General features: G+C 50.0%; 2 protein-coding genes across 2 annotated transcripts; one reads left to right on the forward strand and one right to left on the reverse strand.

Moving 5' to 3' along the window:
* The first annotated feature begins 5,961 nt into the window (after positions 1 to 5,961).
* On the forward strand, positions 5,962 to 12,165 carry GIPR (gastric inhibitory polypeptide receptor). Its single transcript, XM_069088282.1, has 13 exons — positions 5,962 to 6,097; positions 6,555 to 6,654; positions 7,145 to 7,252; positions 8,046 to 8,149; positions 8,281 to 8,384; positions 8,822 to 8,951; positions 9,330 to 9,489; positions 10,129 to 10,189; positions 10,388 to 10,457; positions 11,037 to 11,125; positions 11,221 to 11,359; positions 11,846 to 11,887; positions 11,980 to 12,165. The coding sequence occupies exons 1-13, from the start codon at positions 6,035 to 6,037 to the stop codon at positions 12,163 to 12,165; spliced, it is 1,356 nt and encodes a 451-aa protein (XP_068944383.1). The 5' UTR covers positions 5,962 to 6,034.
* A 4,785-nt stretch (positions 12,166 to 16,950) lies between these two features.
* On the reverse strand, positions 16,951 to 20,534 carry SNRPD2 (small nuclear ribonucleoprotein D2 polypeptide). The gene is made up of 3 exons (XM_069089054.1): positions 20,378 to 20,534; positions 17,485 to 17,664; positions 16,951 to 17,234 (listed from the first exon to the last, which is right to left on the reverse strand). Coding segments are annotated over exons 1-3 (357 nt in total). The 5' UTR covers positions 20,380 to 20,534; the 3' UTR covers positions 16,951 to 17,059.
* Between the last annotated feature and the right edge of the window lie 490 nt (positions 20,535 to 21,024).

Here is a 21,024-nt window from a genome sequence, read left to right on the forward strand (position 1 = left end):
CCATTCGGCTCTTCTAGCTCCAGCCCCCTCCCAGCCCCTCAGCCCCGACTCAGAACTCTCCTCCTGTCCATGCTCCTTGGTCCGCAGTCCGATCTCCCTCGCCCTGCTGCTCCCCTGCCACGCCATAGGTCTTTCCCAACATTCCACGAGGCAGCTGAGGCTTAGGAAAGCTAAGTGACTTCTAACAAAGCCAGTAATTGTCCCAAGCTGAAAGCCACGCGTCTAATTCCACTACCTAAATCTTGTTAGTTATCACAGACTGCCTCTCAGAATCTCAGAACCTTCCGATTACAAGACCTTGAAACCTTGGAATCTATTATCTCCGCGCCTCAAGATCTTAGAACCTCAGAACTGGAAAGAACAGAGAACTGTAGAGTCTCAAAACTACAGAAACCCAGAGCCCCCCAACTCTGGAATCTCTTGGCTTAAAACTTTATAACCAAACAATCTCAGACCTTTACTTAGCACACTTTTCCCTAATTTGAACTTTCACTCATAGTCGTCCTCACAGGTCTTCAGAAGACTTCTCCTATCCCAGTTTCTAAGGTACCCTTGTGGGCCTGCACTCCTAAAACTCTAACTCTGAAGTCTCCAACGATGAACTCTCCCTAAAGTCAAAGCAGACAAAATGACGTCATAGCAAAGAAATCTACTCAGAGGAATAGTAAGATGCAGGAAATACACATTCGCTCCAATCTGTACTTTCCTAAATTCGAATAAGCCAGAACTAATCATCCCTCGAGTCCACAGGCAGCTCTCTTCTCTGCTGCCAGGGCTTTTGCTCCTCACAATCCTTTTCTTTTTCTTTCTTCTTTTGCAACCTTTCTTGCCCCTCGAGTTATTGCCTCTCTGAGTCTGATTCTGTCTGGAGATTCCGTTTCTTTGTCCCTTGCAGATTATCTCCTATCAGAGAAGTAGCTTCAATACTAACAGAGGCTTCACATACTGTCCCCACCCCTCCCAAGAGGAGGCATTCCTTTCCCCCAGCAGAGTTCTTTCTCATCTGTTGGCTGCCACTAGGGCGAGTGTTTAGAGGTCTTGAGGGGTGTGGCCAAGCTCTACCCGATGAAGGGGTGGGCTTCCTTCTCATTTCACAAAGGAATGAAAGACCATATATGAATCTTAGAACCTCAGCTCTTTGGAAGCTCTCCAAACTTCAACATCTTAGACTTTTAGAACTTTACAATGTCAGAATCTGAACATGATGCAGCAGAAAGTGGACTGACTTGGGAGTCAGAGGACCTGGGTTCAAATCTGTTGTTCAGCTGTTTTTCAGTCGTGTCCGACTGTCCATGACCCCACTTGGAGTTTTATTGGCAGAGATACTGGAGTGGTTTGCCATCTCTTCCCCTAGTTCATTTTCTAGATGAGGAAACTGGGGCAAAGGGAGTGAAGTGACTTACTCAAGGCTACACAGCTAGTAAATATCTGAGGTCAAATTTGAACTCAGGTCTTCCTGACTCTGGATCTGGCACTCTATCACAACTGTCACAACTCAGAAGCATGAAAACTTCAAAATCTTAAACTTAAAACCATTTGATCCCTAGAATCTCAAAACCTCAAAATTCTGAGAACGAAGTCCAGCCTCAGAGGATAAGAACCTTAGGACCTTTCAACCATAGTATTTTGAACAATATCCAAGAATGTGCAAAGAGTTGGTGTTGGAGGTTGTGGTGCCCCAGGGGACATCTCAGAACTTCTCCTAGAATCTTAGAACCTCTGAGGAACTGGAAGTGTGGAGCTAGAAAAGATCTTGGGCCACTAGTCCAAGGGAAAAGCAGAGCTTGGAGAAAGTCACACAATCACTGAAACAGAGAGACCTTAGATCTCATTTCCATTTGGAGGGTCCTTCTGGTCCTGAGAGCTAAAACCTGAGCTTTGGGGTATGCCCTTGGGAGGGGGAAGAAGAATCAGCCTGCTTACACACACACACACACACACACACACACACACACACACACACACACACACACACACACACACGGGAAAGAACCCAGGAAGTTAACTCCATCCCTCCCTCTACTTGGTCCAATATAAGAACATTATCCTCTCCCCTAATCTCCACCTTGGGATCTCAGGGAGATAGAGAACTGGGATGGAGAGGATGGAGGGGGTGTCCACAGGGAACTGACCCAGATCTTTCCTCATCTCTCCCTCTCTCCAGAGGCTCAGTGCTGAGAAAAAAGGGTTGACTCCGGAACCAACAATATTTGCTCCCTGGCTTCAAGGAAGTCACTATGACAACGAAAGGATTTGGACTCCAGACTGTGGAGGGAGATAGGCAGAGATAGAGAAGGGGGGAAATATATGTGTGTGTGTGTGTGTTTATGGTCATTCACATATAGAATATATACAAATATAGCATATATTCATTATAGTATATACACATATTAATATATATGCAAAGACATATAGAGACAGAAATATATGTGTATATATGTAGAGATAGACAGATACACACACACAGAGGAGTCAGAAAGGCAGAGAGAGATAAAGCTAGAGACAGAGAACACAGAAAGAGAGAGTCAGACAGGCCAAGACAGAGAACCCAGGGTCAGACCCCCAAGGCTCCCTCAACAGGCCCAGCCTTCCAGGTCTTCAGGTTTCTACCTGAGGGAGGAGAGTTAGCATTAGCTGGAGTAGTTTCTCTCCCATCTCTGTAGGTGATAGTATGAGCCTGGCTGGGGGGTAGGGTCTACAGGGAGCTGGGCATTGAAAGGCCAATGGGGAGTGTGGTTGCCCTGTCTCAGTCTGGTTTTATGTCTGATCTCAAGCTCTCCTGCCATTGGGTCAGTGTCTCTTCATTTTCTTCTCTCTTTATGTGTGTCTCAGTCATGCCTCTGTCTCCCACCCCCCCTCCCCCAATCCCACCCCTTCAGCAGTGCCCTCTCTCTCCCCAGGAAACCTCATTTCCTTGCCTCATCAACCTTGCCATCTGCCCAGGCCCCAGGTCCCTGCCTCTTCCCCCAGGATCTGTTTCCTGTCCCTGCTGTCTTCTCAGCCCCAGGCCACAGCCCCCTGACTAGCCTGGCAATCCTTGGTGGGGGGGAAGGGTGTCATTTAAGAGAGGCCCTCAAACCCCAAACCAGGAGAAAGAAAGAAAGTGAGATACTGAGTCTAGGATAGAGAAAGAAACGTAGCAGAAAACAAAGTATACCCACAGAAACTGTCAGAGAAATCTGGGGTGGAGACAGAGATCGAGGAGAAGAAACCGAGAAAGGAGGAGAGAGATGTCCTGGGTGTCCTCTCCTGTCCCTGTTGGATCCTAAAAGGAGGATGGAGTAGGAAAAGGAGAGCCTGGGGGAGGGGCTCAAACACCGGGGATCAACTGACCCCAGCCCCACTCTCCTGAGGCTTTAGTGCTTTGAAATCTCAGAGAAGAGTTGGGGCGAGGTTCAGAAGGAGCTCACACCAATCAGTCTTCCCCTTCCTGCTCTACCCCAACACCTAGCCAAGGAATGCCAAGGACAGGCATTATATTTTCCACAATGTCTTCTCTGTCTTTCAGTTTTCTCACTTACCCTTTCTGGGGCTCAGTTTCCTTTTCTGTGGAACAGGAAAATGGGTTTCTGATGAGTGGGTGTGGGTGTTTATGAATATTTAAGACATTGGTGAATATGTATGAGGTCATTTGCAAATGAAGGAAGGTTTTTGTTCTGCTCTCCAAGTTTTATAACCACACATGGGACACACAGAAACAGGTCAATGTAATCTAAGAGAGACAGGTGGAGACAGATAAAATACAGGCTGTCCCAAAGTCAGTTCAATTTTAAGTTTTGGAGGTCTTGGGGGGGACACCCTGTATTCATATTTGTTGATGCTTGTGAAATTTTCCATCAAATTTTTTTAAAAGAGAGATCCATGGGACCTTGGAAGAGCCATGACGTAGTGGCTAGATTGCTGTACTTGGAGTCTAGAAGATTTGGGGTTGGATCTGGCTGTGTGACCCTGGGTAAGTCACTTAAGTTTTCTGGGCCTTTTGTTGGACTTGATGACCTTTAAGATTCTTTTCAGCTCTAAACAGATGATACAATGATCTCTCCTGTCACAGCAAAGCAAAGAAAAACAAGGGGAGAAATTGAGACTCAGAGGAACAGGAGAAGAGACAGAGACTCAGAGACAGAAAGGGGAAGGGCCAGAGAAGAGAGGAAGAAGCCCCTGTGTGTTTGTTCTGCTTAGTTTTCCCTTCATTTGTGGGAGACACAGGATGACTGAGAGACTGAAAGAGGCAAAAAGAGAAGGGCTAGTTGGAGGTTAAGGTCCCTTCCAGATAACAAATCCTAAGATTCTAAGAGACAGAAATAAAAGGTAATGCACACACACACACACACACACACACACACAGGAGCGAGACAGAGAGCCTTGGATAGGTATAGGAGGGCTGAGCCTGTGACGGACTCCATGTGTGACAATAAGTGTTTGCACCCACCCCGGGGCGGAGCTCAGAACCCAGAGCCTGGAGGACAGAGCCAGAGGAAGAAGGGCAAGGCAGCAGCCACAGGTGAGAGAACCAGGAAAGGAAAAACCCGAACCTTTTGCTCTCTCTCCTCTCTGTCTCTGTCTCTCTGTCTTTCTCTCTCTCTCTGTTTCTCTCCTCTATATCTCTGCCTCTCTCTCTTTCTCTGTTTCTCTTTTCTCTGTCTCTTTGTCACTGTCTCTCTCTTTCTCCCTATTTCTCTCTCTTCTTTCTCTGTCTGTGTGTCTCTCTCCCTCTGTCTCTGTCTCTCATATAACCTTGGGGATGACCTCATATCTTTTCTCTCCCCCTACCAACATTTCTTTCATTCTCTTCCTCTGTCTCTCCCCTCTCTGTTTCTTTCTCTCTCTGTCTCTCTGTGTCTCTCTCTCTCATAGAACCTTGGTGATGACCTCCTATCTTTTCTCTTTCCCTAAGAACATTTTTTCTATTTCTTCCTCAGTCTGTTTCTCAGTGTCCCAAGACACTGATGATGTGGATTTGGAGGTAGGTGGGAAGATGTAGATGGGGTGGAAACAGAGGAGAACTATCTGGACAAAGAAAATGGATCCACCTTTTCTCCCTCATGCAGATGCCTCAGACACTTGGGTTCCTCCCTCCCCGACCCAATCCCTCTCTAACCCCCAAAGTTCTGAGGTCTGAGGTGTTGTCAAGAAGGAAAGCAGTGGAAGGAACCCCTGAGGAAAGTGGGGAATAGAAAGTACATTGAGACATGGGGCAAAATAGAGCCTCGGCAGACAGGTTTTGGAGAGAGTGGGAGGTGGCACAGAGTCCATTCTCAGTCTCAGTCTGGTATAGAGAAGCACTGGAGGTAGTTTAGAAATTTTTTAGTTGTTCAGTCATTGAAGTCCTGTCTGACTCCCCCTGGTCTCATTTAGGGTTTTTCTTGGCAAAGATACTGGAGTGATTTGCCATTTCCTTCTCCAGCTCATTTTTCAGGTGAGGAAACTGAGGCAAAGTTTAGTGACTTGCCCAGGGTCACCCAGCTGGAAAGCATCTGAGGCCGGATTTTAACTCAGGAAGAGGGGTCTTCCAGACTTCAGGCCTGGCACTCTATCTGGCTGCTTTATGGTTTAGAAGTTAGGAGAGTTTAGAAGCCATCAACCAAATCCTCAATTTCTGCCATGGATCTCAATGTCCCTTCTGGAAAACCCAGAAACAGCTTGATCAAGTGGGTTGGAATCCCGTTTCTTTTACTTCATCTTTTCTGTACAATGGGCATTGTAATAACACCCATCTCACAGCGCAGTTAGGCATAGGGACTGGACCCATGATTTTCATTGGTATAGAGAGCTATGGGTGAGGAAATTCCCTCTACTAATACATGTTAGCTCCTCTCTTCAATTTAATAGTCATCAGATTGTGTAGACCAGGGTACCAGGACACCCTAAAATGAGTGACTTGTTCAGGGTGACAGAGCCAAGATGTGGCAGAGAGCTTCTTGGCTCCAAGGTCATCTATCCCTTATGCTACCCTGACCCCCCCCCCCAGATTGTTAAGAGAGGAGCTCCGAGGCAGCCCTGGAATCGTGGACTGAAGGCCAGATCCCCTCCTGTGATGTTGACACCTCTACCTGTCCTCATTCTATTATTGTCCTATCCAGTCCTGTGGAAAGCAGAAGTAAGGAGGCCATAAGGGCATAGAAATCCTCCTGGGGTGGAGCGGGGTGAGAGGGAAGAAGCAGCTTCAAGACCCTTCCTCCCAGGAGTGCCAATGGTGGGTTTACAGATTCTCTCTTCATTCCCAAGTAACCAAGTCACACAACCAAGCTTTCAAGGTTTTAAGACACCCCTCAGACTGGATAGTTGCTCAAGACCTCCTTTGCTTTTCTCACACCAGCCTGCAAATCCTGCCCCCTTCCTGATAGTTTAAACTCTAGGGTGAGGGATAAGGGCAAGATTGGCTAAAGGAGAAGGGTGGGGCACATTTCAGGACTAGAAGGTGGACAGATGGAAGGGTTCTGATGGCTTTCCAAGAGGGTTTTAAGTCTCACAACCAACTGTAGTAAAACTTCCAAGATCCTTTCCTCTTCCCCCGTGTACCTGGGGGTCTGGGAAGGAGGGTTCTTTCTCCACAGGCCGGCTCTCTGAGAAGCACAGCCAATGAGGCCTACCATCGGTGGGTACAGTACCAGACTCAGTGCCAGGAGGCTCTGGCTGCCGCCGAGCCATTGGCAGGTGAGTTAGAGCTCCTGAGGGATGGGGCAGGTGGGCTGTCTTGAATCTCAGGGAGAATGGGGGGGGGAGAATCAAACCTATACCAGGTGGAGATGCCTTTACAAGACCCAAAGTGGCTCAACTGTGGGTGCTGTGGTTGGGTGTGGATGTTTGCAGGCAGAGAGTGAAATGTGCATGTTGGAGAGGGAGGGTAGAAAGGGATTGGTGGAATGGCCAGTCTGTCTAGACCTGGGGGAAAGCAACAAGGGTGGACCTTCCATGGGGCAGACATTTCACAGATTTGATGGATAGTGATTGAGCTGATGAAGGGAGGGAGGAGGCTGTTAGGGCAGCCATTAGGTTCTATGGGTGGGATAGGGGAAGAATCCACCTCCTTCACACATCCAGATTTTCTTCCTCTCTCCTCCCCACCCTGATCCCCCCTTGGGGGAGCCTGGGAGAAGAAACTAGGAATGAACATTTTTGCCCCCTTTGCTTCTTCCCACCCTAGGCCTTGCCTGCAATGGGACCTTCGACATGTATGCCTGCTGGCCCCACTCACCCCCTAACACCACAGCCAGTGCCCCCTGCCCCTGGTACCTGCCCTGGCACCAGGAAGGTGAGGACCCCCTCCCTGGGAGAATAGCCAAGAAGCCCATCTCTAGAGGCTTTCTTTGAGTCTGAGGCTGCCTCAGTTTCCCTTTCTCTACCTGTTTTGGGGTTTCGGTGTCTTAAGTGTGGGTAAGGGTCTGATCTCCTTGATTCCTCTCATCTCCTCCCTGTTCTCTCTGGGCTTTTCTGTGCCTCTCCTTTCTCCTCTCTGGGGTTCTGACTTGCTGTCGATCTCCATCTCTCTGTTTCTCTGGTTCCTTGGTTCTTTGAATCTCTCTGTGTTGTTTATGTCTCTCTGGTTTTCCAGGTTCAAGTCCTCGTCTCTCTGTGAGGCCTTGGGAAAGTCCCCCTTCATGGGCTTCAGCTTTCCCTTCGCCCCATGTAAAAAGAGGGATTGGGTTAGATGTCCTCCATTGTCCCTTCTATTCCCTCTTGTAATGCCTTGTATGCTAAGGGATTTGTAGGTCTGACACACTTATATTGATCTCTTTCTCTGGGAGTGTCTCTGTGTTTCTGTCTAGAATGGTACAAGAGACAAGGACGTGGGCTTGGAGTCAGGAAGGCCTCAAACTATGTGACCCTGGCCAAGTCATTGAACCTTTTTAGGCCTCAGTTTCCTCATCTGTAAAATGAAGAGGTGGCACATGATGGCCTCTGAGGACACTTTCAGCTTGAAATCTGTGGTCCTTTGAGCACTCTTAGTCTGCATGAGTGCCTCTCCAGGTCTCTGCCTCCTCACCTTCCACCCTGACATCACACCCCTCCTTTAGCCTGGTCTCTGTCTTCCATGTGCTCTTCAGTGACCATGGGCTCTGTGCTGCGTCTCTGTGGGGCTGACGGACAGTGGGGATCCTGGAGGGACCATTCCCAATGTGTGTCTCCAGAGAGGGAGCAGGTCTTCCAGGTGAGATCATTGTGTGTAAGAAGAAACAGCCTTTTCCTCAGGAAGAGTCTGGAAACATGTTGCTGTCTCATGGAGAAAGCACATCATTGTCAGGGCTGTGTACTGAGCTTTGAGGGTCTTCCTTCCTCCAGAATCAGAGGCTCATCCTGGAGAAGCTGCAGCTGGTGTATACGGTGGGGTACTCACTCTCCATGGTTGCCTTGTTGCTGGCTCTGCTGATACTCAGCTCCTTTAGGTAACTGGTCCTGGAGGAGAGACAAGACCCTGTCCTCAGGGGCCCCCAGTCTAAAGAGTGAGCCGCAGCTTTGCTCTATAGGAAACTGGGTGGGGGTGGAGGGCAGATGTGTCTTCAAGCATCAAAAGGGCCTTTAGGTGGCTGATAGAGTAGATTAATTGTGTTTGGCTCCAGAAGGGAGGACTTTTAGGCTCTTATGTCAGGAAGAACTGTCCAAAAGTGGAATGAGCTGTCTTGGGAGGTGGTAGATTCCCCTCTCAATAGACATTTTCCAGCAAAGACAGGATGGTTGGGCAAGGGTGGAAGGTCAGTCCAGGGTAGGCTTCCTTAGAGTAAACTAGAAAGGAAGTATATGGAGGGGGGGAGGGGGAGAGGAGGGGAGGGCTGGTGGCTATGGGGCAAGGTCAATAGATTCTGTCATGACCCTCTCTCTCTAGGAAGCTTCGATGCACCCGAAACTATATCCACATGAATCTGTTCATCTCCTTCGTCTTCCGAGCAGCTGCCATCCTCACTAGGGACAAACTGCTGCCCACCTTGGGCCTTCACATTGGAGACCCATCTCAGGTGCTCCCTGATCAGGTCATCTTTGGATTCTCCCTTCCTTTCTCCTGTCAGTGTGAGCATAGAGACTGCAGTTCTAATATGCTGACATTCTATGTTCTCCATTCTAAGTGGCTTCCCAAGCTGTGACAGTCTGTTTTATGTTCTATGATCATTGGGCTCCATCCCCTTCCTCCCGTCCCCCTTGGCTCACACCCACTACCTGACTGCCCACCCTCTCACCTATTTTCCTTCCTCCCCCCATCCCCCTCCCCCGCCACAATCAGGTCTAGGAGATCTTTATCTGGGGAGAGCATCTGGTTGATGGGATGGGGAGAAATGGTTGGCTGTTGACAGAGAGAGGTTTACCTCTCTGCTTCCGATCTCATCACCCACCCCTAGGCCCTAGCCACTTGCCGAGTGGCCCAGACTATGACTCAGTACTGTGTGAGTGCCAACCACACGTGGCTTCTGGTGGAAGGTGTTTACCTGTACAGCTTGCTGGCACTGATGGCCTTTCCTGAGGACAGTCACTTCAAATGCTACCTGCTTTTCGGCTGGGGTGAGTTTCACGCTGTCCAGTCCTCAGTGCTCCCCATCTGACAATACCACTGAGTCTTGTTAGTGAGAAAATGAGGGGTGGACTGGATTAACCTCCTAGCTCTGAGATGAGATCCTTCCAACTCTGAGACCAGTCAGTCAATAAGCATCTTTAATTTGGAGGGGAGGGAGGGTAATTGGGGTTAAGTGACTTGATCAAGGTCACAGGGCTAGTAAATGTTAAGTGTCTGAGGTCACATTTGAACTCAGGTCCTCCGGACTCCAGGGTGGGTGCTCTATTCACTTCGCCACCTAGCCGCCCCTATCAGTAAGCATTTACTAAACCCTGATTGTGGACCAGGACCTGTGCTAACCCCGAGGATGCAAAGGCAAAAAGAAGTGCCTGCCTTCAAGAAGGATACATTCACATGGGAGAGATGATGTGTAAAGAACTGAGTCCACACAAGATTTAGATACAAAGAGTGGATGAAGGCATTTCTAGGACTTTGCTGGTTTTGGGGAATTTTGCATTCCCTGGCCTTAAAAAGCTCCAGACACACTGAGAAGCCTCACCTTACCCTCCCCACTCTTCCCCGCCCCACCCCAACTACGGACTGGTAGAAGGGGGTGTGACTTCTGTGGGCATGGTTGTTTTTCACAGGAGGCCCCGCGCTCTTTGTCATTCCGTGGGTGATCTCTCGACACCTCCACGAGAACACTCAGTGAGTGAAAGTGGAAGCCGGGAGGCGGAGCCAGTATGGAACGTGGGCATGACCTGGGAGGGGGGCGAGATGGACTGACGTGGTGGGCGGGACTGGGGTGGAATATGGGTGTGACCCTGCATCCAGGTGGGGCCGGGATGGAAGGGCGGGGACAGAAAAGGACAGGCTGATTAGGACCTTGGAGAGTTCCTCTTACAGGTGCTGGGAACGCAATGAGGTCAAGGCCATCTGGTGGATTATCCGCGTGCCCATTCTCGCCACCATCTTGGTATGATTCTCCATTCCTAGTTTTTTCCCTTACTCAAGGAAGGCGCCTGCTCCAGCAGCCTCCTGCTTAGTTCAGGCTACTTTTCATCTTAGCTCCTTCCCAGACCTCTCCCTCTGTCAGAGCCTAGCCCGACTCCCCACCGTATCCAGGGAGCCCTCCTTGGCCCTTCTCTCTTCTGAGCCCCCTACTCCTGACTGTGTGGGCGCCATCCTCCTACCAGGTTCTGAGAGTGGGAGTCTCCATTGTTCCCTGAGGCTCTCCAAGGCCCCATACCTCCAGATTTAGCCTCAGTCCTATCCTAGTGGGATGGAGGGAGAGCTTTAATAAACAGAACGGCTGGATGAAAATGAACTGTAACATTCTCAGATTCTGTTATGTTGAGATTCTAGGTCTAACCTTCCAGAGCTGTAATGTTCTAACATTCTACGTTCTTGAATCCCAACTGTCCACAGTGCTGATGCTCTAAGGTTCTAACAGGCTATGAGTCTGGAACCCTCCCGTTCCTTAGCCTCTTATTCCAAAAGTTTTGCCCTCTCCCCCAGCATGGCCCTTCCCTACATTTTTCACTCCCCTATTCAGGTGAATTTCCTTATCTTCGTTCGAATTCTGGGCATCCTGCTGGCCAAGCTGAGGGCCCACCAGATGCGTTGCCAGGACTACAGACTCAGGTGGGGGGGGGGGGAAGAAGGAAGGTGTCGGGTAGGATTCATATGGAGGGGAGGGGCAGAAGGACCCTGGAGATGCATGCTCCCTTTCCCCCCAGGCTGGCCAGGTCCACACTGACTCTGGTCCCCCTCCTGGGCATACATGAGGTGGTGTTTGCACCTGTAATAGAGGAACAAGCAGAGGGCACCCTTCGCTACACCAAACTCTCCTTTGAGATCTTCCTCAGCTCCTTCCAGGTAGGGTACTGGGATAGGAGCTGTCTTAGTGCCATTCCAAATTCGCCCCCTGCCACCCTTGCCCTTGACCTCAGAACCTTGTATAGAAACCCAACTTGGTCCTGCAAACTGCTTTGAGAAGTCTTCCCAGACTGGAGCCCCTCTAATGCTCCAAATACAAAGAATACAAAAACCTTCACTTCTGATCATAGATGTGGAAATTAAAACCCTTGTCTAACCTCCCACCCCCATATTTATATTTAGGAAAGCTTAGGCCCTGAGAGGGGATGGGATGTGTCTAAGAGCAAATCTTTTGACTCTCACCCTTGCATGTCAACCAAGAGTAGATAATATAACTCACATTGGGAGGGTGCACCAAGGCTCACAAAAAGGGAGCAAAGGCAAACTGAATTTGGAGCCTGATCGATTGAAGCCTTGGCTCTTTCTTTAGGAGAGGGCTCATGCTTCCCATAAAACACTTTTATTCATTCAATGTCTTCTCTCCAGGGCCTCTTTGTCAGCATCTTATACTGCTTCATCAATAAAGAGGTATGAAGCCCCCAGACCCACTAGGATCTTCTTCCCCAAAGTGGGTCAATTGATCATGGTCATGTCCTACTTCTGCCCCTTGGCCCCCACAGGTCCAGGCCGAGATCAGAAAACAATGGCAACGATGCCGGCTGGTCCAAAATCTTTTGGATGAGCAACGCCTGTCTCGGGACCGGCGTTCTTCTAGCCATGGGGCTGCCCCCAGCCTCTCCATATGCAGCAGGGCACTGGGTGGAGAGAGAGAGGAGGCCAGCCCAGCCTCTGAGAGCTCCTGCTAGGAAAGACTTCACCCACCCCCTGCTCCTCCCAAAGATGTATATGTGCTTAGCAAAAATGTAATAACCACCATACACATTTTACAGCCCTAATTTGAGGTTTATGGAGCTCTTTCCATGGCACAGCCTTGGACTGGGGAAGGTGGTACAAGGTTGACTACCCCTCATTTACAGAGGGAAGAAGTGAGGCTCCAGAAGGCTCCACAACTTGGTTGGGGGTGTGCAAGTAGGAAGAGGCAGAAAGATGAAGCTCAGCTCACATGAGGGGCAGGGGTCTGTGCTGAGGAGCCCATGGGTGTAGAGAACAGAATTGTAGGATCTGAGAGCTGTAGGGGTAATTTAATCCAACTGACCCTGAGCTAGGTGTCCCTCTGCAGGATCCAGCCTCCTGATGAGAAGCTCACTACAACTCTCTCCCCTCTCCCACCATGGCAGCCCATGCCATCCTTAGCTCATTAGGAATTATTCTCCCAGGACCTGGGTTCAAGAGACATTTCTGCCACTGACTTCCTATGTGACTTGAGGAAAAGATCCTCCCTATTCTCTGGGCTTCAGTTTACCCATATGTGATATTTGGGAATCAGGCCAAAATTGGGACCCCCACCCTTTGGGATTCCAGCAGAACGAGTACTTCGGTGAGAAGTCAGAGTCCGTGTCACAAAATCACCCTATTTCAGAGCAGAAAAAGGCCTCAACAGCCATGCACTCCAACTTGCACTTATCCTTGTGCAACCTTCTGGACAAGTGGCCACCCAGGCTGGGCTCGGAAACCTCCAGAGGGGGAATTCACTACGTCCCAAAGCTAGCCGCTCCACTTCAGGAAGACTGATCACAGGGGCAGTTTTTTCCCTGGTTATCAAATTTGCCTCTTTTCCACTCCCCCTGTACAGCTCATGGTCCTGCCTTCTGGGACCAGCTATGGCAGGGTGGCTCCCTCTTCCATAAATCCACTTTATCTTCAAATGTTTGAAGAGAGCTATCACATCCTCCCCAAATTTTCTCTTCTCCAGAGTAAAAGGTCCCCCAGCCCGTCCTCATTTGGCATGAAGGAGGCCATTTCCTTCCTTTGGATGCTCTCCAGCCCATCAGGATCTTTCATATTGTCCCCAGAACTAAACCTTCCCAGACAGGACCTAGTCAGTGACAGGGCAGCAGGAACGCCCTCTCGTGGATGCTGGAAGTCAAGGTGGCCTAAGATCCCAATAGCTTTCTGGGCTGCTGTCTTGACCTGTTGAATTCTGTTGAGCTTTCAGTCTTCAGAAGGCCCTGCATAGTCTGTAGATGAGCTATCAAGCCTCACCTCTCTGACCCAAGATGTTTCAAGTTCTGAATATGAGGCTAAGACTTGACATTTATCCATATTTCATCTTAATAGATTCAGCCCAATTTTCATAGAATCACAGGTCTAGAGCTGGGAAGAACTTTGGGGGCATCTAGCTCCAACTAACTCATTTTATAGATGAGGAAACTGAGACCCCAGGGGATCAAATGACTTGCCCAAGGTCACTTAGATCAGATTTGGAATGGAGATCCTGACTCTAGACCTGTAATTGTTGGCCTGTCAAGATCTTTTTGGATCCTAATTCTGTCACTTGCTGTGATAGCTGCCTCTTCTAGCTCTGGGTCAGCTCAAAGTCTGATGAAGACGCCACTTAGGGCCTTATTAAAGTCACACCGAGATCCCTGCGGCCCTCTCCTAGAGACCTCCTTGTGAAGTGACACTGAATTATCAATGACTGCTTTCTGAAATCCTCCCTCTGGCTGTAGCATCATCTGGCCCACGTCTCTCCACGCCTTCCACAAGAATCAGTGGAACACTTTGATGAGATCTGGGTCAACTGTCTCCTGCCGTCCCCTGATGTATTAGCTTAGTAACATTGTCAAAAGAGGAAATAAAATTAGTTTTGTGTGACTGGTGCTCAATGAAACCACCTGGTTTTGTGTTTCCTGCTTCTCCTCCATGGTTATTGACTGTCCCTTTACTAACAGTTCATTCCGGAAGCTCTCCCAGGAACTGATGTCAAGCTCACTGGCCTCAGGTTTGCAGGCTGTCTGACCTCTGCTTGTGGTCCCTCTCCCATTCTCCACCTTCTCCAAGATCCCTGATAGTGATTCCACAATCACACCCGGGGATGTAACTCATCTGGGTCACTGTGGACTCATCCAGGGGAGCTAGGAGTTCTCTCCCTTTCTCCTGACTCAAGGATCAGCCCCCTAGTGGCCATTTTCACTTTTCTTTCCAATCTGAAATTCATTCTCCTTGGTAAATAGAAGAAAAAAGTACACAGTACAGTTCCATCATCCACAGGCCTCTGCCTTCACTGGTTCTTGCTCTCTGCCTACATCACCCCCTTCTTCCCCGATCCCAGCATCATTCAACATGCAAATCCACAGCTTGGTCTTCTGGAGGTCTCCTGAAAGTCTAAGCTGGCTGCCGAGTTGTCTGCGTATTGACACCACGTACCCTTTTCCTCCTCACTGGAAGAGGATTCAGAATTTCATTCATTTCCTTTCCTTCCTCAGCTGTTTCCCCAACAGAACTCTAATGCGTGGGATCCTACTCTACTCTGAACTCTGGTCTCTCAATTTCTAGGATGCATGGAGACAATTCTCAGCTCTCCTTTCCTCCATCACCGACCCTAGGAAGGAGCAGTCACTGCTTCCCCCCACCCCCCTCCACAACTGGCTCCTCTATTAGAGAAAATCAGATCCAGAATAGAATTCCCTTTGTTATTTCTGTAATTAAGATAAAGGCAAGAATGACTTCACAATACAATTGATATCACACTACCTGCCTTCTCAATGCGTGGGAGAGAATTTAGAAGTAAAAAAAATGTTAAAAACAAACATTTAAAAATCCACCAAAAAGGCAAGAGATCAGCAGGAAATGAACTCTAGCAGAGGTCTGGATGGGCCAGACCTCCCCATCACTTCTCTATCATGTCTTGCTCTCCCCTCACCATAAGATCTAAGTTTGAATCTTCTTTTATTTCCACAGTCTGAAGGATTTTTTCCCTCGGGAAGGAGTACCCTTCCCTCTTGCAATGTGACAAAAGATTTTTCAAATCTGTACTGAGATGATATGAAGATCAGAGGGAGATCCTTGAGGATATGAAGCCTTGTGATTCTGGGTCTTAAGCCTGAAACAGCCCCAGAAGGGGAGCTTCTTAGGGTCTAGTGTGGAGCAGTTGTGCCAAACCTAGTGTCTCCTTAAACACAGTCTAGGAGGGCATGGGGAGGGTTCTGGCCCCACCCTACTTACTGTGACCCAAACAAATCAAGGCTGCTCTTTTGGACTCAGTTTCCTTTATACAAAGGCATTGAAAGAGCTGGTCTATAAAGCCCCATCCAGGTCTAAGGGTCTGTAATTCTATGCCTTCCTATTCTTGTCTACAGGGGTCTCAATTCCTTTACCCACCACTGCACCCCCACTTCCATGACTTCATAATATAGTACTCAGGATACAAACAGTGACTCCCTAAAGATGGGAAGGAGGAGCTCTCTGAAGTCAGAGCCAAGCCATCAGGAGGCTGTGTCCATGTCCAGCAGGGCTAGGATGGGAGTCCCCCAATAGATGAGCATTTAGAGAGTGGGAGTTTACGTCTTTCAGGTTGGTGAAAGTAGCATATGTAAGTCAACAATGAAAAACAACTTGTTCTTTTCAGGGAGAGGGAGTGAAAAAGTCATCCTGAGAGTTCAGGCCCAGGAGCATCAGGCATAGCTTAGGAGAAGAAACTCTCAGCTGGGAATAGAAGAACTTGGCCTGTGCTGTCTCCGATGGTTCTGAGGTATGGGACCTGACATGCTGGGGCTCCAGGCTTACTTGGCTCCATATTCTGGAGGCCAGACTTGTACCCCCAAGGTACAGGACCTCATTAGCTACTAATGGCCGTCCGTTCAATAGGCTGCTTCATACTGAGCTTGTGGTCGGTTCTACCTGTGGCAACTCACAGCCTGACAGTAAAAATGGCAGGGGAGGGGGGGGGGGAAGGGATGGGGACCTACTAGGTGGTGAAGTGAGTAGAGCACCGGCCCTGGAATCAGGAGGACCTGAGTTCAAATCTGGCCTCAGACACTTACCCGTGTTTCCCCGATAATAAGACCTATCCCAAAAATAAGCCCTCCCCTTACTGTGTAAGATTCCTCTAAAATAAGCCATCCCCCGAAAATAAGCCCTATTGAGATTGCTACTGTAGTGAAGGTGATCCCCTGTGCTACACGCTACATTACGGTACCCTCTGTATGCACCGTACCCCCCCCGCACGCCACACTCCGAACTGCATCTAATCAGAGCTGCAGCAGTGAGCACGTCATCCTGTTCTTCCCCAGCGATTTGCTTGCTGGCGCCATTGAGAGCAGTGCCGCGGAGGAGAGCTGAGGCAAGACAACATAAGCCCTCCCCTGAAAATAAGCCCTCTGGTGTTTTTCTTTCCAAAAAAAAATAAGACAGTGTCTTATTATCGGGGAAACACGGTAACACTTACTAGCCATATGACCTTGGACAAGTCACTTAACCCCAATTGCCCTGCCTTGCCCCCTCCAAAAAGCAGAAAAAAAAATTGGGGGGGGGGGGGGGGGGGGGGAGGCGGGGAACCAGACTACATAACAGGTCTGCTTCACCTGAACTGCTGTCAAATCATATCTTGGTCCCAATCCCAGGGTCTGGACACCTTTTCCTGTTCTTTAACCCCATCCCTGCCTTATCTGCTGCTCTTACCCCAATCCTACCAGGCACACACTCTGTGGGCACCTGTTTGCTCAGCCCAACCTAGGCCACAAGAACCAGACTGGGGAAGAAAAAAAAGGAAGGTTTATTCACAAAAGATAAAGCTAGTGAATCCCTCAGCCTTATTAGGCTGAGCCAAGTGTTGGGATGGGAAGGGGGGTTCTGCCTCCACTACTTGCCAGCAATGAGTGGGTTCCTGAGAACCACGATTACTGAATCCCCCCTCAGGAACATCTTGGAAATGTAACGATCTTTGTTCACTGGTTTCGACTTTTTCTTGCCTTTGCCACTTTTGGGTACCTCCGTCCACATCTCTTTTACGTTCTCCAAGACCATGTTGCAGTGCCTGGGAACAGGAGGGGCAGAGAATGAGCAGAAAAACTGACTGAGCCTACCCTGATGCCCTCAAAGTGAGCCCCAGAAGGAAAAGGAAGGCTTGGGCTATGGACAGAAGAGGGGAGCTGGTTCCTCTCCTCTGCAATGCCACGAGTCCCTTTCGCCCCCATACACACTCAGGACCATGAAACTGTCCTTCTGGGAGATGTACACTGAGACCTCCCCCTATCAAGTGGCAGCCAGGGAGGGCCATCACCTACCTGTCAAAGGCCTTCACTCGGCCCAAAAGTTTCTTGTTGTTGCGGCAATTGATGAGAACCTGGGTGTTGTTCTTCACCGACTGGGTGAGCACCGACAGGGGCCCGGTGTTGAACTCCTCCTCTTCCCTCTTCTGCAGCTCCTCAGGGGTCATCTCGCTCTTGGGCTTGTTTAAGAGACTCCTAGGAGCAGAGCATGGATATAGACCTGCTGGCATCCCCCCAACCCCCTGTGGTTGGTTCCCTGTGCACGAGCTCTAGACCACTGATAACCCCCTGTCTGGGAAAGGCGAGAAGGCCTTCCCAGGGTTTGTTCCTAGAGGTCTGCTGGCCTTGAGCTTCTCCAGATAACCCACCTCTGAATCCTTGCGGCTTCATCTCACCCTCAATAAAGCCCTCAAGACTCCCATTTTATCTGGGTCTCCACACTGCCTTAACCACCCCGCCCCCCCCATCTCCTTTGAAGGTGACCAGTAGAGTGAAATGCCCTCTCTTCATTGGTCTGGACCAGGGACAGTGATCCTCCACAACCCTATGTCCTACAAATCAAAACTCCCTTTTAATCTGGTGGTCCAGCAGCTCCCTGGACACTCACATCACTTTCCACCTAGCAAATGTTCTCCATGCATGCCCCACCCAGGACCTCACTCTGATCCAGTCAAAACTGTGGCTGGTTCAGTGGGTGTCACCCACAAGAAAGGCTCTCCATGCCATCCCATTACAGAGTCAAAGAAATCCAAGGCTGGAAGACACTTGGGGAAAGGGACCTTAGTTCAAATACTACCCAAGTATGAATCCTTTATATAACAGTATTGGAGAAAGGACCATCTAGCCTTTGTGTGAATACTTCCAGTGACAGGGAACTCATTACCTCATACAAATAAAAGAGATCCTTCCCCTAACAACAGATCTCCAGAGACAACACCCTGGGGAATCTGATCAGCTCTAGATCTCCCACTCAGCTTTGGAACTCCCATGCCAGGGGCTGTGTTGTCCCAAATGCTAAGTGTAAAATCATGAGACACAATGTCTAGTTCTACCCGGGCCATATTACCATCTGCTCTGCTGTCCCACCCCAAATAATAATTACCTCCATTTTCATATCATAACTACCCAGGCCTTGTCAATCCACTTCCCCACAGTTCCATTCACCATGCCAGGGACTCCCCACACCCCTATAACTGCTGTCTGCCTCTATTAGAAAGCAAGCTCACCGAGGGCAGAAATTGTCTTGCTTCTGTATTGATAATCTTTGAGCTCACTCCACAGTAAGCATTTAGTAAATCAAATGAGATAATATTAGCACAATATGCCCAGTAGGCACTTAAAAAATGCTTGCTCCTTCTCCTCCAAATAAATGCTCTTTTATCCAGTCAATAGCCCTTAGGATTTGTAAACATCTTGGTGGAGGACAGAGTAGAGGAGAAGAGTTTCTATTCTCAAAGAAGTTTCTGGGTCCTGGAAATAGAGTAAACATAGGACTCTGGGGAAAGATGAAATCTGGCCAAAGCAATGTATCTGGCCAACAGAGTAAGGGCTAAGGCTAGGGGTCCTGAAGCCAAACAGAGTGCCCCACCCTGTCCTGAACTGCCTTTGGAGAAGGTCAGAATTTTTACAGGGAAGACGACGGCAGGGTACTGTAAGTGGACAGCGTGAGGACCTATGTCTGTTTAGGAAATGGACAGACCAGTCTGGCTGGACTATATTCACAAGGTATGTGGAAAAATATTTCTCAAGATTCCCTCACGTTAACTGTCAGTGACTCTGGAAACAGGAAGGCATTTTCTCAGGCTGCTCAGAAGCAACTGGATGAAGGGATGTTTAAACTTGGGGACAGGATGACTCATTGTCCCTGACTCCAGGGGAGGCTGACATAAGCGAGGCCTTAATGCCCCAGCAAGCTCTTGGTTTCTCAGGGTCAACAAGCCCCTGGTCAGGGAGGCGACCTCGGAGATCCTCCCCCAAGGAGCCCCTTGTTTAATTTCCTCTGAAGCTTTCTACCATCAAACCCCTGGGTCTCTGCTTCTCCCAAGTGACTCCTTATGGGTGCCCTTTTCCTATCCATCTTCACCCCTTTCTTACGAGGCCCCAAGAGCCTAACTCGCTCCTGCGGGTGAGCTCCTGGGGGGCAGGGATAATGCCTGGCACGCAGTGGGGGTTCAGTCTTTTTCCAGTCGTGTCCGATTCTCCGAGACCTCACGTGGGGTTTTCTTTGCAAAGATAATGGGGCGGTTTGCCATTTCCTTCTCCGGCTCATTTTACAGGTGAGTAAACTGAGGCAAACCGGGTGAAGGGGCTTGCCCAGGGTCACACTGCTCAGGAATGTCTGAGGCTGAATTGGCACTCAAACCTTTCTGACTCCGGGCCCGGCTCTCGATCTAGCTGCCCAGCTGCTGCCATTCTACTACATATAGCAGGCACTAAATCAATACTCTCCAAATTCAGAGCAGATCAGGCGGTGAATTCAGGATCAGCCACAGACCAGAAGACGCTCAGATTCCCCAAGCCTACTACTGAGCCCGCCCCCTTCCTCCCATTGGCCTCTCGAGCACCTCTAAAGGACCGTCCCCTCTCCCCATTGGCCGTGCGGCCACCTTCCCAGCCCGCCCCCTCTTCCCATTGGCCGCACGCGCAGCCCTACACCACGCGCTCCACGAGCGCCCCTCCTCCCCCCTCCCCGTCGCTCCCCACCACCGGGTTGCACTCGCGCGCTTCCTGCCCACCGGCCGCACGTGGCTCTCGCGTACTGATCCCCAACGTCACCCAGGCGATCCCCCCCGAGTGGTGGCTTTAGGCCGCCCTCCCTCTGGCCCGACTCGGCTCCCTCGAGGTCCCGGCCGCGCCCCCTCCTGGGATGGCACCCCTGGGTTCGGGCGAGGGAAGGATTGCCGCTCACATGGTAGCGGTGGCCCCTCGGTCCTTTGCAGTCCTGCCTTCCTCGCCGCGACTGCCTTAGTGGTCTGCTTCCTCGGTCCTGCCGCCTCGAGTCACTTCTGGTTCCGGTGCAAAGGAGCGCGGCGAGGCGAGCGGAAGGAGAGGGGCACTTCCGATTCCGGGCTGAGAGGCAGCTGTGTTGGAACGCACGCGCGAGCAGAAGATACCAAGAAAGGAGCCACCGGCGCATGCGCACTGATTCTGGGTAAGAAGCTGGGGGGGGGGGGGGAGAAGGTTGGCGCAGGCGCGTTGTCATGGCGACCAGGGATCGCTGTCCCTAGCCCAAGGGACGGGGCCCAGGGTGCCCACGTTCCAAGGAGGGGAGCATCCCGAGGGCCCCACAGGACCCGTTTCATCTCCTGTTTTGGGGTGCGGGAAAGAGCATGCTTCCGCCTCCCATCCACACCGTGGTGCCCCTGAGGAAGCGCTAGACTTGCAGCCAGAGAACCTGGGTTCTAATTCTACCTCTGCCGCGTTCTGTCACCACCGTGTTCTGACTTTGGGCACTCTGGGCCTCAGTTTACTCATCTGCAGCCACAACAAAAAAGCTATCATACCTGACATTTCTACTGCGCTTTAAAGTTTGCAAAACACTTTAATAGGAATGAA

This window comes from Petaurus breviceps, unplaced genomic scaffold, assembly GCF_028583685.1.
Source record: "Petaurus breviceps papuanus isolate PSGF00001 unplaced genomic scaffold, PetGlider_PUasm1.0 185, whole genome shotgun sequence".
In the NCBI taxonomy this organism is placed as follows: Eukaryota; Metazoa; Chordata; class Mammalia; order Diprotodontia; family Petauridae; genus Petaurus; species Petaurus breviceps.

Bases quoted from the DNA above. Each gene is read 5' to 3' on its own strand.
- SNRPD2 (XM_069089054.1), bottom strand. The intron at 17,235-17,484 runs GTAGGTGATGGC...TCCTGTTCCCAG, and splicing joins CGAGTGAAGGCCTTTGACAG to GCACTGCAACATGGTCTTGG.
- GIPR (XM_069088282.1), top strand. From the start codon at position 6,035: ATGTTGACACCTCTACCTGTCCTCATTCTATTATTGTCCTATCCAGTC. The intron at 8,150-8,280 runs GTGAGATCATTG...TCCTTCCTCCAG, and splicing joins AGAGGGAGCAGGTCTTCCAG to AATCAGAGGCTCATCCTGGA. The intron at 10,458-11,036 runs GTATGATTCTCC...TCCCCTATTCAG, and splicing joins CCATTCTCGCCACCATCTTG to GTGAATTTCCTTATCTTCGT.